This window comes from Mytilus californianus, unplaced genomic scaffold (genome assembly GCF_021869535.1).
Source record: "Mytilus californianus isolate M0D057914Y unplaced genomic scaffold, xbMytCali1.0.p SCAF_7, whole genome shotgun sequence".
Taxonomy (NCBI): Eukaryota; Metazoa; Mollusca; class Bivalvia; order Mytilida; family Mytilidae; genus Mytilus; species Mytilus californianus.
In genome coordinates, this window is record NW_026262723.1 from 110,640,856 (window position 1) to 110,661,158 (window position 20,303).

The following is a 20,303-nucleotide window of genomic DNA, read 5'->3' on the forward strand; positions in this document are numbered from 1 at the left end:
TGGTTAGCAGCAAGCCAAGTTACGAGAAAAGTTAATAATCTTCGTATACAGTAATTTCTAGCGTTATACCATACTTGGTTAGTATGTTTCTTAGAATAAAACAAAATTATGCGAAACATGCACATTAACAAAGAATACGCTAGGGTAAAACGTATTTTTCATTGGCAAAATTGACATACTATGTATGAAAGAACAGGAAAATGATATTTTTAAACAAACATTCTGACGATTATTTTTAAGTGATACCTAATTCTGAATAACTTTAAGTCATTATCAGGGTAGGATTATTGAAATAAGTTACATACACGGAACTCATTTTTTTAGAGAAAACAGGCAGATGTTTATAAAATCAGCTAACTCTCCCCTCCAAGTGTAGCATTCCGTTAGAGTTACACTGAAAACCAGATCTCGAACAGCGATTTATTTTTGCAGATTTTGCTAGACAGTAGATGTTGTACACGACATCAAACCCTATAATTGTCATGCAAATATGTATTAAGTTAGTCCATTTAGTCTTATTCTCCAGTATCGATCCGATGATAGAAAACTAATACTTTCTTTTTCAGTATTGTCCGTTGTGGCCAGTGTGTTGTCCTTGACATTAATAGCCTATGACCGTTTCTTTGGTATAGTATTTGCATTGAAAGCTCATATGACTGACAGGAGGGCACGAACGTCATTGATTCTTATTTGGTTATCCTCTGCATTGATTGCTTGTCCAACTTTAATCTACAGACAACTTAAAATACGGGTTTGGAAAGATCATACGGAACGCTGGTGTGACGATGACTGGCCGGTATCTATTGGCTCTGACAACAATGTAACAACACATTCTATACCATCACGGACTGCATACTATGTCACAGTATCTGTTGTTTTGTACTTTATACCGATGATTGTAATGACACTCGCATATTCTCGTATTATAATGAAATTATGGATGAGTGCGATACCAGTGGCAAAAATGGATAAAAGAGTTGAAGCCCAAGCCAGGGCAAGAAAGAAGGTAATCAATTATATTAACACCATGATTTCATCGTTTATATCATTTTCGTTTAATATGGTGTTGTGACAGAAATGCTAAGTGGATGTATAAATATAAATTTAGGAATTCGATATACATGATAAAAGATAACCCAAGTTCATTGAATTAACTCGTAATATTTCCAACGATTCCAGATTTCCTTTCGTTATAGACACATTGTAAGACAAACTATCTAATAATCATAATAAAAAACAACAAATAATAAGTTTGAATTTTGGCAATTTCTTGTCATGGATTTATTAGGACAGTTTAACTATATATCAACCGGCCAACGAATTTGCATCCATCGACAATGTCTCATTAATGTCCAAGATAAAAACATTGCAGAGCAACCATCATATGTTTTCTCAAAAATGGCAACTGGGCTACCAGACGCCAACTGTGATAAATTCAGCCATTCATCAAAAACAATGTATTCAGTTCACATTCTGTCCAATCCACGACGCATCTTTTGTCAATATCTGAAAATATACAACAAACAGCAGAAAAAATATTCTCAAGGGTGAGATAAGGTGGGTTTTTGTGTTCCTTCAGTTCAAATCACGCAATGAACAAATCACGAAAAGCATGCAATTTTATATCAAATAAAAGCGGGAAAACCGCTTATGAAATTATGTTAGTAAAGGAAAGACGCTCAAGTCCTTAAAAATAAAAGAAAAGTTAACTCTTGTTTAGCAGACGATACTTCAATTTATTAAATTGATTTAATGCTTAATGATTAAATTTTATTAATAGAATACATGTAAGATATCAACTGGAAAATAACCAATCGAAATAAAAACAAAAACAGAAACAGACAACATCTATCCAAAAAGAAAACAGAGGAAACTCCATACTAAAAACTGAAGGTTAAAGAACAATTGTTAATGAACTGATAAAAACATTTAATGTTATGCTCTATGTTCAGTTGAAAACTATCTACTTGAAAATTGTAATTTGTTGTTTGCCCGCTAAGCACGGGGTAATGAGATGTAAGATCAATGTTAGAATAATGTGTTAGGTTTTATAGGTTCCGGTGGGCTGTTACCTCGTGAATTGAAACGTTAAAAATTCAGCAAAGAAAATCGGTCTTGAACAAAATAAGGTCAATATTCATATCACATTAGCCTGTAATCGTCCAGCTTGACGTTCAGCACCAAACCATCATCATCAAACATATAAAGAGAACTTTTCCAGAAGTTTTAAAAGTGTTTTATGTTCTTATTCACTTGTTCAAACGAACATAAAGTATTTATGTGCACATCGCTACTTAATTTCTGAAACCTACTTCAAACCCAAACTGTATACTATATCATTCTTGATATAAAATAAGAAACACATTTCTGATTTTGTCTAGCACGGTGACCATGTCATTTTATTAAACATTATAGAAGCTAAATCATCATTTCACTGTCCACAAAAACATTGGATTCACTGAATGCAAATACGTAACGTCCACTAAATATTTTTTTTTTTTTTTTATGGTGCACTGGCCTTACAGAATATCTAAAAATAAACAAATATCATAATTAGTACACATCCAATTGATCTCTGAATTACATTACAATTCTACACTACTGTAAATATGTCTACACTGTAGTAGTAATCAACGTGGTCACCGCCTAACCTCGATAATTGAAAAAACATGATCCTTTTCTTATATACTACCCGCGAAATCCAAACCGGTTCTTACCCTAGGTACTACGCGACTAAAAATAACTACGCGTAGAGCACATAAATATATTGAACAGGTACTTTCAGCAGCAAAAATACATTTTGATGAAAAGTAGCCAACCAAACTGTATTTGAAATTAATCATCATTTTCAGTGTTTATTTAAAATGAATCGTTTCAAAAATTTCACCAAAACAATGCAACATTTTGTATGAATAGATTGTATTTTAGATATATTCTCAAGCCGGACTTTTGACAAAATGTTCATCCCCTTAAGCCGTATATTTGTGATTTAGGTAAACATGGTAAATATGAAATCCATTTTATGACATCCGACTTCTTTAAATCGAGGACAACATTTTTCTCTCTCTTAATTCCCAGAATTAAAATAACGATACCTTTGTTTTAATCAGACTAATTTTCTGGTCATCTTTTCTACAAATTCCATGCAATTTAATTGTACTGATTGTTTTAATAATCTGGTAACAAGATCTGTTATCACATTTACCTTTCTTACTGACTTCAGCTCCCTGGTTTTGTTTGTTTACATGAGCAACATAAAAGTGTTAGTCGTGAAACACTAACTGCGAATCCTATCGAAACACCAGAGCTCATCCAAGGTATTTTTCGGGGATTCCTATTGTCCAATCTTTAGTTTTCTACGTAGTAGTTTTTGGACTGCTACATCTTTTTGTCGTGCCATTTTTCTGTTTTTCATTAACTTATAAATCTTGATTACCTCCTTGCAGCCAGATCAGAGAAAGTAGGAGAAAAAAACCCAAAGGAATCGATTGACGTGCTGTAAAATTAACATTTTTGAAATTAAGTTACTAAGCAAATTCAAACGGACCTAATCCTATGAATACCCATGCAACATCAATCTTTAAAGACCCAAATGTTGCAAAACACTTGTCCTACCTCCATGACAAATATGTTGTTGTTCCCACAGATAAAGCCCAAAACAACATCGTTTTTGTATGTAAATCACATTGCATAAACTGTTTGATACATGAATTAGGTATTGACAATTCATTTGGAAACTCAACATATACCCCCACGACATTTACCAAAGAGGAAATCCTGGGTCACATTCGTGAAAAGGGAAGGGTATTGTAGTAACGACATAAGGAACATATCCGATATCATCTGTGAAACGGTTATTCCATAACGGTCAACCAACTCGTGATGGCGTCCGTAAAATTTACGAAAGGATGATTTCAACTTCACCATTTGGAACTCTTGGCTTAATAGCTTCCTTGTGAGCAGCAATCCTCTATCAAGGAAATCATGATAGGAAACACAAGCCCGGAAATAACGTATCAATTGGGAGATATATACTCCGTATGCAGGCGCTGCTGGAATGTTGTCACATAGAAATGGAAAGTTCACAATTGGGAAGCTGAAATCATGTCTTTTCTCGTAAAGTTTTGTTTTCAACCATCCCTCATTGTCAATTTCTAGATGTAAGTCAAGATATGAGGCAGACTTAACTGTATCTGTAGTATCCTTTATCTCTAGTTCGATGGGATAGATTCGTTCAACATAGTCACCAAATTTTGTATTATTTAGTGAGAGAACATCATCTATATTAGCAGCACCTTCTTAAATAGTATTTGTCTCCCAGTAGATACGATATTCCAAGGCTTGTATTTCCTATCATGATTTCCTTGATAGAGGGTTGCTGCTCACAAGGAAGCTATTAAACCAAGAGTTCCAAGTGGTGAAGTTGAAATCATCCCTTCGTAATTTTTTAACGACGCCATCACGAGTTGGTTGACCGTTATGGAATATCCGTTTCACAGATGACAGCGAATAGGTTCCAAATATCGTAACTTCAATCCCGCCCCCTTTCTCCGAATATGACCTACCGATTTGACTTATTGCCGGGTTTGTACTAACATGATCATCACGACGGGTGCCACTTGTGGAGGAAGATCTGCTTACTCTTCCGGAGCACCTGAGATCACCCCCAGTTTTTGGTGGGGTTCGTGTTGCTCAGTCTTTAGTTTTCTATGTTGTGTTTTGTGTTCTATTGTTTGTCTGTTTGTCTGTTTGTCTGTTGGTCTTTTATTTTCCACTTATGAGTTTGAATGTCCCTTTGGTTTCTCTCTCTTATAAAGACACGTATCTTTATTTTTCTAACCTACACAAACAGACTTTTAAATTGTTATATACACGAAAAGACAATACTTCTATATTGAATGTTCATTTGACAAGAGCAGACCGGTGTACTCGAAAACTTAGATGTGAAAAATAAGTATATTTCGGGAAATTTTAACATGCTAAGGACTTTTTGAAAATTGGTGAGCCAGAAGATCTTTAGATTTTGTATGTACCTGATTTTTTCCAATTTTTTTTATCAGTATGCAGCAAAGATTTACATTTTTTAAATTTCAGTTTCACAAGCTTCTAATGCAGTTATCTCGATAAATACTGAACATAAAACATCGTTTATTTGCATGTATATTTCTAATAACACAGTTTAACAAATTATTTCTTTAAAATTGATTGTTACTTAGAAATAATTTTTGATCAGTATCTTCACCGGCATTGTTGTATTGATAATTTTCTCGATTCTACCATGAGAAGAGTGAATTTCTTTTGTTTTCGTTCACTAGATTTCCCACTGAGATTGCATCCTTTCTATGTTCTTATTTTAATAAACCTTTATCGTGGACAGTAACACGGTGGAAACAAGGAATTGCAATTAACTTTTTGTGCTCATTTTAACCATCCCACTCTTTCAATACTACGCTTACCAGGTAATTTTTTTAACTTTCGTTTGCGGCGAGTTTACTTTTCGTCAATTGTTCTTCGGCTCAACGTCATGGTAAGAGTTTTTAAATGTTTAATGTGTGTGCGTTTTGCATGTGTTTATGACGTTTGTTGATAAGTGAAATTTACTGACGAAGTCAAATAGTATATTCCTAGTGGATGTCACTGTGTCATATAAACTATTAATGGTTGGATTGTGGGTTGGTTAAATTCCTGTTTTTGGAATGTTCTCTCGGTATGTTACTATCTTGTTCCTTTCGATTTGACTATGTGGAATGTACTGCCAATATTTACAATTTTTGGCTATATTCAATTTTTTTTTACATAACACTTATCAAAAGAATAGTTTATAGTGTTGCATTCTGAAAAAAAAACATACTTTTGTCTTGAATTTACTAACACTGACGTCTTGCTTTTAACTTTATATTAGAAGAAACAATCAGAATGTCAACAACATCAGTAATAACGAAAATTACTTTCTGCAAATTTTTCACGAATTAAAAAAAGATTTATAATTTACCAATCAAGATTGCAAAATATAATAACAATAAACATGAAAGAAATATATATGCTTTTACTTATTATTTAATTAATATCATCTTGTGTAACTAGTTATATTAGTTACGAGTTTCGTCTAAAGTTTCAATTTGAAATATGCACAATTAGCGAATTGACATAACATTTAAGATAGCATGTTATATTAATAAGATAAAATGTGAAATAAATAAAAACAAACCTGGAAATGAACTCAGTTCTTTGTTCTCTTTGCCAAAAGATAATATTTTTGTTTACCTCTCTCGAAATATATAGGTTCTTGATATAATTTTCAAATTTGTTCAATGTTCATTAGAAATAAATATTCTGATCTATTCTGGGCAACTTTTATTAAGACTTGCACTGTAAACCTAAGCTGATATAAATGACAGCCATAAGCCAGGTGATATAAAATTGGTTGAGGTTGTGGTATTTTTTTTATTATTTTTTTTTGGCGTAAGAATAAACATAAGACAAGTTGTTCTTAATTAACTTAAGATTCCATTTCCTATGTTAATAATTAAATCTTTCAATCTTCTCTACAACAATACCAGTAATTATTGCTAGATAATTATAATTTAGTCAACAACAGGTGCTCTCGATCAATCCAACGTCCTATTCTCAGCTGGTATGAATTCCGTGATATATTAATGTTTACCATATGTTTCCGAGGGAGATATAAACTTGTCAGACAATTACATAAGTACTGACGTCAAATTCAATAGTTATTTAGCTCTTCCTGATGGCTAGTGACAAAGCCATATGCTCGATTGACAGTTGGAATACACCTCTTATAATACCCAGCGTTAGGTGGTTATTTTAAATCAATAATTTATAATTCATTGACACTTTAAATTATTTAGACCAGGACTGATACTTTGTAATCATTTGAAATGTACAAGTACGAAAAATAAAACGTGGGTATTTGTCAAAACGATAGAACCAGAGGACATAAACATGGCAACAAAAACCTTTTTAATAATTTTTATGGGTAATTACTAAACAATTAACTGCTGATACAGTTAAGAAACACATTTAAATTCAGCATGTTTAAATATATAAAGGTTCATCTAAACATCTCGCCAATATGCTCTCCTCCTATATAATATACATGTAGTATTTGCAACTGGACATTAATCACAAATCCATCCGACCATCCCGTCAGTCAGTTCTCAAACTAACCCTTATTAGTCTTTAGTTGATATCTGATTGCAAAGTTTAGATTATATTCCATATTAATATGCGAGTTTTCACTTTCATTGATTGACACGAAGGTAACATTTTACTCTAACGCATGGCTTAGCAGGTATCACATTTTAAATGCTATTCTCACGCATTAACCGATAAAACTGGAAAAGTAAAAATTAATTATAATAGAACATGCAGTATTATAATAAATGTTCAGCTATATGTCAAATTGAATGTTATATAATATTATACGGTACAACAACTATCGGAAAGTCTGGTGTACAAATTTTAAGCCTGGTATCCATGATGAGTTTATTCACCTCAATAAATTATATGAACTATTTAAGAGATTGGACATTCATCATAATTTACAAAATGTCTGTCTTGTTTGGTCATAAAGGTTGCACTTTGTAAATACAGCTCTTTCAGAAACCACGCCTCTTTTGGTGAGATATATAATATTCATAGATATTTTGTTTTGTTTACGTACTGGTTCCCAGATATGATCTCTATGGTTCATCTCATAAAAACATAACTTGGGAAAGTTACCAGTATAAATACACTTGGATAGCGGCGAAATTGAATTCTAAGGAAGACCAATAGTGAAGGGAGGGGTAGTACATAATTTTAGTATAAGTTTAAACTCTTAGAAGGTCGGGGCATATAAATGTTGAAAATATGCCGCACAGCCCTATGTTTTGGCCTTTGAATAAAATATTAGCGCATATCAACTTTTCATTCTAGGATAAAAAAAAATTACGAAACTTCATAGTAAAAGTGGCACAGTTTTAGCCGTAAAGGGAGTTCCTTTGGGAAATTGCATTGTCTATATTTACAGAAGTGCAACCTATAGCTCTTCAACTAATACATCCTTTGCTTTAATACTTGGTACTCAGCGTTTCTGGTGAAGACAAAAAGCTTCGAACGCACCAAATTTACAAAGCGTTATTTTCTTAATTATAAAAATAAGAAGATGTGGTATGATTGCCAATGACACAACTCACCACAAGAGACCAAATGACACAGAAATTAAGGACTATAGGTCACCGTACGGTCTTCAACAATGAGCAAAACCCATACTGCATAGTCAGCTATAAAAGGCCCCGACATGCATGACAAATGTAAAATTTCAAACGAGAAAACCAACGGCCTAATTTATGTACAAAATAATGAACGAAAAACAAATATGATACACATCAACATTGCGTATATTTGTGTTGTTTTCATCTAAAATATTCCGAACAATCACGTCTCAGTTGTAACATTATGTTGGATTTCCTGCGGATCATACAGTTCTTATCATTGTCATCTGTTTGTGTAAATATCTTTTAAGTATGGTCACCATATGTCGCCTTATAATATGATGACCGTCCATTATCTAATGATATCTATAAATAAAATGATTTGTTGGATATACGTCTGATGACATGAACCCCACCTAAAACACAAAAAAATAAAAGACATTTTGAGTATAACATACCAATTTAAATAAACGATAGATTGATTATTGCTTTCTTAACGCCTAATGGCATTATTTCATGCATATTCAGGACGAAGTTTTTGATAAAACACTGACGTTATTTTAAAAATTTCAATAGTAAGAAAAGTGGTGAACAAATTCAAACAAGGCTACCAAAGATCTACCATCCACACCGAATTCATCTGATATTTAATTTCCTTCGAAAATAACATTGAACAATTCGATAAAAAATAGGCAAAATACTGAAGATCAACGAAATGATATCGGTGTTCACATGATATGTATTTACATCTCTCCTATTTAAAGGCGGTTTAATGAAACAATTATAATTCATAATGAGTTTTCATTTATTTAGATGTGTTCAAAGCTTTCAGCTATTTACTAAGTTGATTATTGTATAAACATCTGAAGTCTGTAAAGCATATGTTTGTACATTTACATATCCTTTCATGTCGATAGTGTTTTGTATAAACATAGCCGCAAAGCTTTATTTAACAAGCAAATCAATACACAAGTAAATGTAAGAATAATTGAATATGGAAATGCATGTAAAGTTGCTTTATTTAATTAACGGTAAGTAGATAGGGTCTGTCGTGTTTCTCCCACAATTCAATTCTTAGTAGTCATGAAAAAGAAAAAGCTGTAAATCCGTGGTCTGAATGTCAATGCTCTTTCTTTAATGAACATAAAAATGTATTACTATTTGTCTGTGTTGTATAAATCTGTTTTAAAGAGTTAGCGTTACCTCTGAGACATTGTTGTGCATGTACTAACTACGTACTAAAATATCCCAACTAAACGCTATGGCACAGTTGTCGGAGTAAAATATTCCAACTAAACGTTATGGCACAGTTGTCGGAGTAAAATATTCCAACTAAACGTTATGGCACAGTTGTCGGAGTAATAATTCCAACTAAACGTTATGGCACAGTTGTCGGAGTAAAATATTCCAACTAAACGTTATGGCACAGTTGTCGGAGTAAAATATTCCAACTAAACGTTATGGCACTGTTGTCGGATTAATAATTTGTATTCTACATTAACAGATAAAAAACCAGGGTCAGCACTATTCTGTACTGCGAAAATTTAAACAGCAGAAAATGATAAACGATATACCGAAACTTGTGTATTAGGCAAGCCGTGTTATGACGCCACGATCATTTTCGCTTTAAATGATATCTTTGGTTTGCTGTCTCATTTAAGTATGTACTCCATACTTCCTTTTTCATATCAAAACGACTTTGATTTTAATCTATATTATATCTATTTTTTTCTTAATCATAGTTTGCCAGAAAAAAGTAAAATAACAAATATACCGAACTCCGAGGAAAATTCAAAACCATAAGATAGAGAGAGTTTTTGTGTGTGTGGTTGTAGCATATAAATGTAATTATAAGAATTGAATAATTCTTTTTTGTAATTTTATAGACTGGTAAAACCGTTAATGTGCACATATTTGAAGAGACACCTCATACAAAATATGCTTCGATCCAAGCTTTTACACCCCAATAAAAGAACAAAAAGAAGCGTTCAGTTCTTCAGAAGTCTGCGTTTATAGTGTTGATTACGATAGAGTTTTTTCATTGTTTTGTAAATATTTTCAATGTACTCTTCTACATATTATAAGCCATGTGTATGTATATCGATTATATTTTTTCCAGGTTATTGTCATGTTAGTTGCGATACTTGTTGTCTTTGCTGTTTGTTGGTTACCATTTCAAATAATATTACTATACAGTGAACTACGTTCAAATAGGGAAGCGGTAAGTTTTTTTCATAAAAACGTGTTTGTGCTGGGTTTTTTGTTGTTTTATTTTTTGTGTGTCTTTTGTGTGTTTTTTGGGGAGAGGGGCTTGGATTTTTGTAACCTTTTATTGGAAGAGGGGCATAGATTTTTGTGAATTTTTGTTTTGAAATTGTTCTCTTAAAATCTATGATTGACGAAGCATTCGTTTCTTGTTAAAACTCTGCATGCATTTTGAAAAATAAAAGTTTTATACAGTCAAAAAACAAAGATGCATTATTCCGGTCATAAACAAAGTTCCAAACAGCACTGGGTTACAGTGTGTTTATTTTGTAAAGCTTATCTCCAGCAGAAAGTATTTCAAACTACCAGTAATGCAAAGAAGTAGCATCAAATCAAATATGTTTTTTCTTTCTTACTTTTACTTTTACAGGCAAATGCATTGAAATATTGTAAATAATATGACACGTTGTTAGAGCTATTAATCATCAAAATATCACATGTATCAATGATCAAAAGAAACATGGTACATAGGTTTATTTTTTACGAAAAAGTATGATCATTAAAATGCAATACCTATTTTCTTGGTAGATTGCTGATTGATATTTAAGGAGCATGATCTAAGCGGTTACATAACTCCCGCTATGAGACAGGCGAAAGTAGTGTCATTGATATTAGAACATTTTATCGTTTGATGGGGCAATAATACTGTAAAGGTTACTGTTTTGTGAATGCATTCAATTTATTTTATTGTGCAGGAAAGTGGCTTGTTGGCGTTTCTATGTGATAAATCAACAAACACACAAATATTTACCATCAATGATAATTCCCTTGAGAAAATACATTGGCAATTATTCAAAGTAATTTCAGAAACCCCCAAAAAGCGACCAATCTTAAAACAAAGGTTTCGTTATTATTCTATTTACTATAATAGATGACTACACGGGAAGATGTGCAAAAATATCGTATTCCTGTCTATTGGACGTCATCGGGCATTGTTGACTTTTCTTGATGTAACAAAAGTCAAATTAGAAGAAATCAAGAAAATTTGCCGTCATAATTAAATATTGACTAATGAAGACTTGAGATCAAGCGAACTGCAATATGTCATAAAACTGTTCTATGTAGATGCAACGTTTGATATTTGGGTTAGCGGATTCAGAAGATAATAATTCAAATACTAATAGTATTAGACAGATATATAGTATTCTGTATTTCAGTTTGAGGTAAATGTTACATACAACAGTAATTGTTTATATATGATACATTGGTAATTGATCGGATGGAAAGACGTTGGAACTATAAGTCTAATTTACTAGGTCAGATACTGTTTCAGTGTCCGCGAAATCTCTAAATGTATGTTAAAGTACTTTATAAAGCCTTTACCGACAGATTCCCCGTTTTCAATAACCAGCAAATAAGCTCTTACATATTAGTAAAACATAAAACAATAACGATGATCACGGTTTGCACTCCTACGTAGATCAATGTAGTTTTTCCTTTTTTTTTTGTAATTTGTACTGGTCAGTAACTTTCTTTAAACGTAAAACCTATGTTAACATGAAACATAGGTTTATTAATCAGTTGTATATGAACCTTACCATCAGTAATCAACATGTAATCAGGCATGGGGTAGACAATGATAGATAATTACAGAAATAATGTCTTTATGGGCTAGTCTTGATTACTTGAAGGTCGAGACGGCGTTATGCAGAAAACATCAATCAACGCTCCTTCTTCACTATCTTGATTGTGTCAATTTCATTAGTTTAAACAGATTTTACGTACCTTGAATAGCCTAAAAGAAGTTTTCGTATTTCAAATCAAATCTTCAATGATAGTTTTTGTAAGATGTCGGTATTTCTTGACACGTTTATAATACAGAAGTAGAAACTTTAATCTTCCTTTCACGAATCTGTCTGTTTACAGACAGGGTTAATTTGCTTATAGACATTTTGCATTGTGTAGAAAAAGCTGAAAGACATGAATGTACTTTGACTTTATTGAATAAGCAAAAGATAGACTAGGTCAAACATAAATTATTCGAGTAGATCTTAACATTGTACAATTAAATACATGCTTTCCACTAAATCTTTCCTCCCGGGGCGTTCGGTGGGAATACATCCACTGTATACTTTTTAGTTTTACAATACAGTAATATTCATTCTACAATATAGTTAAAGTTCCCATGTTAATGTTTTTATTACCTGAATTATTAGTGTTTATTTATCTTTTTTAGCTCGGTGATTGGTACTATGACCTGACTTTTGCAGCACGTCTAATGGCGTACTCCAATAGTGCCTTGAATCCACTAATATATACAGGATTTAACGAGAACTTTAGAAGAGGTAAGAACTAACTTATTCGGCACGTCTGATGGCGTACTCCAATAGTGCCTTGAATTCATTAATATATACCAGATTTAACGAGAACTTCAGAAGAGGTAAGAACTAACCTTTTCAGCACTTCTTTGTGTACTCGTATAGTGCTTTCAATCCACTGATATGGTCAGGGTTTATTGAGAACTTCAGAAGAAGTAAAGAAAGTAGCATTTTCTTTTTTCCCGAGACTTAAGAAAAGGTGGTAAACTAAATAGTAGTAGCATCAACATCAAATGCCTAAAAGGTCAGACAATGACAACTAAAGACGCTGTTCTTTGTTTGGATCAGGTAAATAAACATATAACGGGGTTTTTCATTGGTCAAAGCTCCTTTCGTTTGTCTTAATCAATGGAATAACACATGGTGCAAGTAAAACCACACAACAACAAAAAATCATTAAAAACCTACAATGCAATTGCATCGGTAAAAAAAAAGACGAAAGCACAGTTACAAGGAAAACAATACTACTGTGTGCTCCCTTTTATTGAACACAACAGTAATAAGTTAATACTTAGTATGCTGAAGAAGAAACCATGCCTTCATAAACTCAAATATCAACCATTGAACGTCTTATCAGAATTCTCGTAGAAACTTACTTCACTCATTTAAAATACACTTCCAACGCCCTAGGTAATTAAATAAACCAAATTTTAATACAGAAAAGAAAAGAAATAAAATGTCTAAATCGTGTTTCAAACTGTAAATAAATGAATCAGCATTGGCATCAAATGCTTGAGCCGTTGGAACATTATCCTTAAGGGAAAAAAAGGTTTAGATTCAACTTTTACTTCTGCAATTTAAAGAAATGTTTTATAAGCTTTGATTTTAGGCCAGTGTGGCTCTACATCGTTCCGTACCGTCTTCTTTGATTCTTTGATGAAATTTTTTTTATTGCAAATGACAAAGAAGGGAAAACCCAATTTCTTTTCTCAATACCCTTACCATGACCTCCATCTCACAAAAATTCATCCGATCCCATTTCATTTCAGTAAAACAAAACTTTTAAAACGAAACACGTAATTACGATAAAGGGCATGTATGTAATACATATATATGAGATCGCATTACCACAACACAACTACAGTTAAAACAAGGTATCACCTTTTTATACGCGCGTATAATTTTGGCGGACGATGCTTGAAAAGTTATTTACATTACTATAAAAACAAACAGAACTACAAATCGTCACTCAATAGAAAAAAGTCGTAAAAGACACCTTCTTAATAATTTGATATCATGTACAGACTCATCAGTGATACTCGAATTAAAACAGTTGAAAGGCCACATCAACTAGGAAGTTCAAAGGCCGAAACGGAAAATTCCAACAAGTTATGTCAAATACGGCTTAGGGAATATTTACCTGGAGGCAGAAAAACCTTAATAGTTTGAATGAATCAACATTTGATAAACAATGAATTAACAAAAAAATGAACATACCAATAATATTTCACGTGAACACAAAAATGCTGACTATTGTGCTGGTGATACCCTCGTGGACGAATCGTCAACCAGCAGTGGTCTCGACCCAGTGGTTGTAAAAATGTCAAGTTAATAATTTGGTACGCCAGACGGGCTTTTCATCTAAATGAAGGCAACAGTAGTATACCGCTGTTTGAAACCCATAAATCGATAGAGATAAAAACAAATCCGGGTTACAAACTAAAACTGAGGGAAACGCATCAAATATACGACACAACAAAAACACAACATTAAAATGTAACACACACAGAAACAAACTATAATATAACAATGGCCATTTTCCTGACTTGGTACAGGACATTTTAAGAAAAAAATGGTGGGTTGAACCTGGTTTTGTGGCATGCCAAACCTCCCGCTTTAATGGCAACGTCAAACACAACACCAAAACGAAAACATCACATGACAAGACCACAATACAAATAAATGGGAGAACATATAGGACAAAGAAACACACGAATAATAGCTAACGAAAGGTACTAGGCTTAAAATTCAATACGCCAGACGTGCGTCTCGTCCACACAAGACCATCCAGTGACGCTCAGATGAAAAAAGCTTGAAAGCCAAAACAAGTACAAAGCCGAAGAGCACCGAGGACCAAAACTTCCAAAAAGTTGCGCCTAACACGGCCAGGGTTTTCTGCCTGGGACAAGAACATCCTTATTCTTTAGAATAATTTATAATTTTGCAAACAGTAAATTTTATAAAATGACTATATAATAGATATACATGATAAAACCGAATTGGGGACTAACTACAGAATAAAAACGGATACATTACATAAAACAACTTAATCCAACATATAAAAATGCACAGCCGAGTTAGCCAAAGCATCAAAGCACAAAGTGACGTCACATTTGAAATTCTAAAAAAACACACAAAGTGACGTCACATTTGAATTTGTAAAAATATTTCCCAAAAATAAGATAGGATTAGGATTGATTCAAGATTAGATTTGTAATACTGACATTACATTTATTAATAACAATGAAAATTACAATACTTATTAATATCAAATTGCGGTAGTAATTAGATAATTAATTGTATTATCTAGCTATGTCGGTGTTTCTTCTGAATCAAACTGTTAACCAAATATATCGTAAAAATTTCGTTGAACCAAACTAAAATCTAATAAATGAAGGGGGTGATTAATTATCTTTACCATAACACACGAATATAACAGAAAAGACGTTAAGACATTTGACAAAATCCGACGAGAATAACAAATATAACATCAAAATTAAATACATGAATTTGGGATAGAAAGGTACCGTGACACGTCTTATAGCAATGCGGTTTCACACTCAGCAAAACAGTCACAATCGGGAATAAGTCACGTTCGGTAATTAAAAGATCAGACGACGTAATGACTCGTAATAAGACTCATCTGAGAGTCTCGAAACAAAACAGTTACAGAGCATTTTATACCGACAATTCCAAAAGTTATGCCAAATAGCAAAGATAACTCTTTTAACTGTTTTACTTGTAAATTATCTTTCTTGTTGTAGGTATCCAGCGAGTTTGGCATTGTGTTTCATGTAAAGAAAAGACTAATATATACAATAATGGCTACTCGTATGGACATTCATATGGATCACACGACGCCACGATGCCAACGTCACTTTAAAGCCATTTCTAGCTTGTAGATATTATATGTTGATAGAAAGAAATGAAAAATCAAAAAGAAGAGTTTTAATGGCATCAGAATTTCATATATTTAACAGACAAGCTGTAGATATCAGTTCGATTAAAATAGCTGTCCATATTAATACGATCCAAATACATTTGTATTTGTTGATATCTAAGATTAAACGTCAACAGTTGTGTGCATTCATTTTCAACTTTAAAAGTTTGGATATCCTTGTTAAGAGATGGACAGATAGTGAATTTGATACAATAAACAGGGTTGATTAATGAAACTTGGTGCTTTAAGCAAATCATTATTTGTTTTATAAGAGCCAATCAATGATCATGATATGTTGACTTCTAAGTAGAAAAAAATATAATTGGTTGTGCTATATAAGGTTTGCCACACATGCATTCATGTATGACTTCTATGTATAACACTCTATAAAACGTAACTGTAAGATACATTAGAAAGTGTAAAACATACAAACTGATGTGATTACACAAGAAACGGGAATGCAGTTGGTAAAATATGAGGATAAAAAATGTTCGATGTTTCAGTACATGGTCTCAAGTGCGAGGTAAAAAATTAAGGTTTTGTACTGACATATAGTTCACTTTAATTGTAGATAAATACATTATTGTAAATAAACAAGATTAAGAGAATACTTGCATCGCTCATGTACAAAGGAACCTATTTTGTTGTTGTGTCCAGTACTTTACCTACTCTGTACACACAAAAAACAAGCATTGTATTGTAGGGGTTATTTAATTGGGAAATATGACTTGTTAATCACCAAAACAGTCACATTTATAACGTGAAGAATAAGACAATGAAAAACAATCGTTACGTTATAAGGAACTATAACATTATGTAATGTAATTAAACTTTATTTGTTTATTGAGAAATCGTATCAAAAATAATTATTTAGTTATTAATGGCTTTCATTTTTATTGTTTAACGAATTTATTAGGTCTAATAATGACTGCATGGGAGACAAATATGTTGAAAAGAAGATGTTCCACTGTATACTAGACACTAACATATGTCCAACAATTTACTTTTATCTAGCTAAGATGGCATAATTTGACCATCACCCTGTTCCACTCTACTGGAATGAATTAAAAAAGAGGGACGAAAGATACCAGAGGGACATTCAAACTTATAAATTGAAAATAAACTAACAACGCCATGGCTAAAAAAGAAAAAGACAAACAGACAAACAATAGTACACAAAACACAACATAGAAAACTAAAGACTAAGCAACACGAACCCCACCAAAAACTGGGGGTGATCGCAGATCCTGCTCCACATATGGCACCCGTCGTGTTGCTCATGTTAGTACAAAACCGGTAAATAGTATAATCATTATGTCTATAAACTTCAATATTATAAACAATGTTATTGTAATATAAGTAGTGTAGCAACTCTCTTAGTCAAAGTTTCTGGTAGACGGTGGTCAGGTCGTGATCTTTTGGACTTTGTGCTCCAGAGGAGCCGTTTGTCCTTCCATAATACATTTCAATCGCGTTTTTTTCAGTAACTACAAATCAGAGCTTATTGTATCAACCATCAAAGACTGGTTGACTCCGTGTCGAGTATCCTGGTTTTCGACTGGCGTCTTGAACAAGCACGATTGTCCAGGGTTTCTCCATATTACATTAACATCGTGTTGTCATGAAGATGTATGTAATATCTGCCATTGGACATTTATTAGTTATCAATGATCTAATGATTTTTTTATTTTAATCTATATATTAAAGGTACATTTTGATCTCACTAACTGAGAAGGATTCATTTTTATAGATACGCTGATCATATTTTGTTAAACATGTTATAGCATTTAGAGGATCAAAAACAATTAATTACTATACAATAGTTTAAGGATGTTCGCTTCTCTTGTTTTTGAATTTTTGCCAGATATTCGGAAGCCTCTTGTTTTATCCGTTTAGTGCCATTAAAAAAATTTGCCCACTAAACCCAATTTTCTTTTCATAATATTATTACATATAGTTTAAAAAGCAATATTTGAAAATTTTAAAAAAGCCTTGTTATTTTTTCATAGTTATTGAAAGAAAAGATGTGCCAATGTAAAATGTATGGAAAATCTAGAGATAATCATTTCCCGCCAAATTTTCAATGGCTTATATCTCGAAAACAAGCACATGAACCATTCATTTTTGTTGTGCTTTTGTATTTCCTTTATTCCTATATTATCAATCAATAACAGTCTTTTAAGAAGCTTGTTATTTTGAAACACAGTATCGAACATCCTTAAAGCAATATGTGTCATCAACATTTTTGTTTAAGTTAAAAAAAAAAAGGACATTTTTCTAACAAATCTTCTATGGTATGTTTTAACATTTGAATCATTTTATGGTGCTGTTCTGGAAATCAAATAAAGCATTACTCAAACCTGATGGACTGGTGTATATTAGTTTTTTTGTATATTTCATCTCTCCTCCTTTGCCATATACCCCATTTACTCCCATTGACTTATACTCAATAACCCCATTGACTTATACCGGTTTACCTCCATTGACGTATGCCCTGTTTATCCCCATCGATTTTTACACCATTTACTCTATTGACGTATACCCCATATCTTCTTGCATTAATATCATAAGAATGATCTGAATATAATCACTCATACAACGTAGCAGGTGACATCTTCAATTATAACATACAATGTAACAAGTGACATCTTTAATAATAAGAATGTATTTACTTTTTCGCTGACTTTGGATATTACGACTATTCGAGCAAATTGTAACATTATTTTATTCGGTTTAAACAAAAACAGGATATGATAAGAGAATTATTTGGCTCATTCTATCCGCTGAAAATAATTGTTTCATTCATTATTTACATGTATGCCTATATCAAAGCCGAGGAAACTAGAAACAGCTTGTTCACGATCCATCACGTCAATGTAAAAGTTCCTTCTACGCGTTATAACGCAAAATTCAAAACAATATTTCAAATAGTTTTTGAACCCGTAAATATAGAGCACATGCAAGGACCAAATAAATAATTTACCTCCATGTTTGTTTATATGATTTCGAAATATACTTATTTTAGGCCAAAAATGGCCCTTAGTGCACTTCCTCCTTTGTTCTGAAAATGAAGAGGAATATGATCCATTTAACTTATTTGGAATAAGTTAGAGGATGTACATAAAAGTTAGCCTGATAAAACACTTTCAATCAAATTTTGCAGTCATGCAAGAAATGTCTAGCATCGAAACATAAAATGAAAGCACTTTTTATAAATTAGATATGTTGTTAAAGAGCAGGTGATATATAGTATTTGGTCAACACCTAACATTTTATGAGATATTTTGCAGGTCTTGCATATCTTTTTTTCATTTATTCAACACTGCAAATCATACATCAACATGACATATCCAAACTCTTATGCATGACATAACACCGATGTGACAAATTTATTTATAAACAGTGTAATTTCATATTTATGTATAATAATGATAAAAGTAACTGAATTATCATATTTTCGTCTGCTGAGTGTTTAAAATTCAACGTTGGTATTTTTCCAACTGCTTCTAAAGACTCCAACTTGATAGTTGTCCAAATCAGCCGTTGGTATTTTACGCCGCGTTTGAGGCGTTAAAGAATGAAAAGAATTTAGCATTTATATGATACATCATATGTACGATTTTATTTTCATCAAAAGTTTGATGACTATCTTGATCTTATAGGTCCCAATGAAATACAAGATACAATAAAAAAAAATAAAAAAAATACTGAACTCCAAGGAAAATTTAAATGGAATTACATCTTGATATGTTTCATACATTGACCTACATATAGAAATCGAAAGTGATTGTTGATAGAGATGTAAACGTTGCAACAATTCAAAAGAGACTTCAGTTTTTATATTGTGAACTTTCAACTTTTATTTCGCAACATTCCAGCATCAATTGCATTCCAGATATTCATCTCACGATGTTTCTAGACTTCCTAGTTGGAACGCTTGGTAGTTGGTCACTGTATATAAGGAAGCTATAATTATCTAAACAAAGTTTCTAACTGTAACCTACCTGTAAGAGTTGCTGTCAGATAAGTGTTTTTGGTAAATTGCAGTTTGTGTGCTGTTATCAAATTGGTTTGTTGAAAAACATTGATTCTGTCACGCCACACCGTTGTTTACAATATTTAACAACTCAAGGTAGTCAAATGTTCAATCTTTAAAATGCAAGGTTTGCAAGAGGGTGGAGTAATTTTTCTTATAATATTTATTTGTTATTTGTTATTCTTTTTTATATATTTAAAAAATTATCAAATACACCAGTCTTGTTATGGTGTACGCCAGACGTAAAATAAAAGCATCATCTGGCTTTTCAAGTATTGAATCTCTGGTTGTAAAATAATTGAAATTGA

General features: G+C 32.4%; 1 protein-coding gene across 1 annotated transcript in view; it reads left to right on the top strand.

Annotated features, from left to right (window-relative positions):
• Positions 1–16,844, top strand: part of LOC127710042 (tachykinin-like peptides receptor 99D) — a 40,281-nt gene extending 23,437 nt beyond the window's left edge. The window contains exons 2-5 of the mRNA XM_052215768.1: positions 567–1,006; positions 10,336–10,437; positions 12,658–12,766; positions 15,784–16,844. Of these exons, the coding sequence (XP_052071728.1) occupies positions 567–1,006; positions 10,336–10,437; positions 12,658–12,766; positions 15,784–15,902 (770 nt within the window). The 3' untranslated portion in view covers positions 15,903–16,844. The remainder of the gene's footprint in view (positions 1–566; positions 1,007–10,335; positions 10,438–12,657; positions 12,767–15,783) is intronic.
• Positions 16,845–20,303: the final 3,459 nt, after the last annotated feature.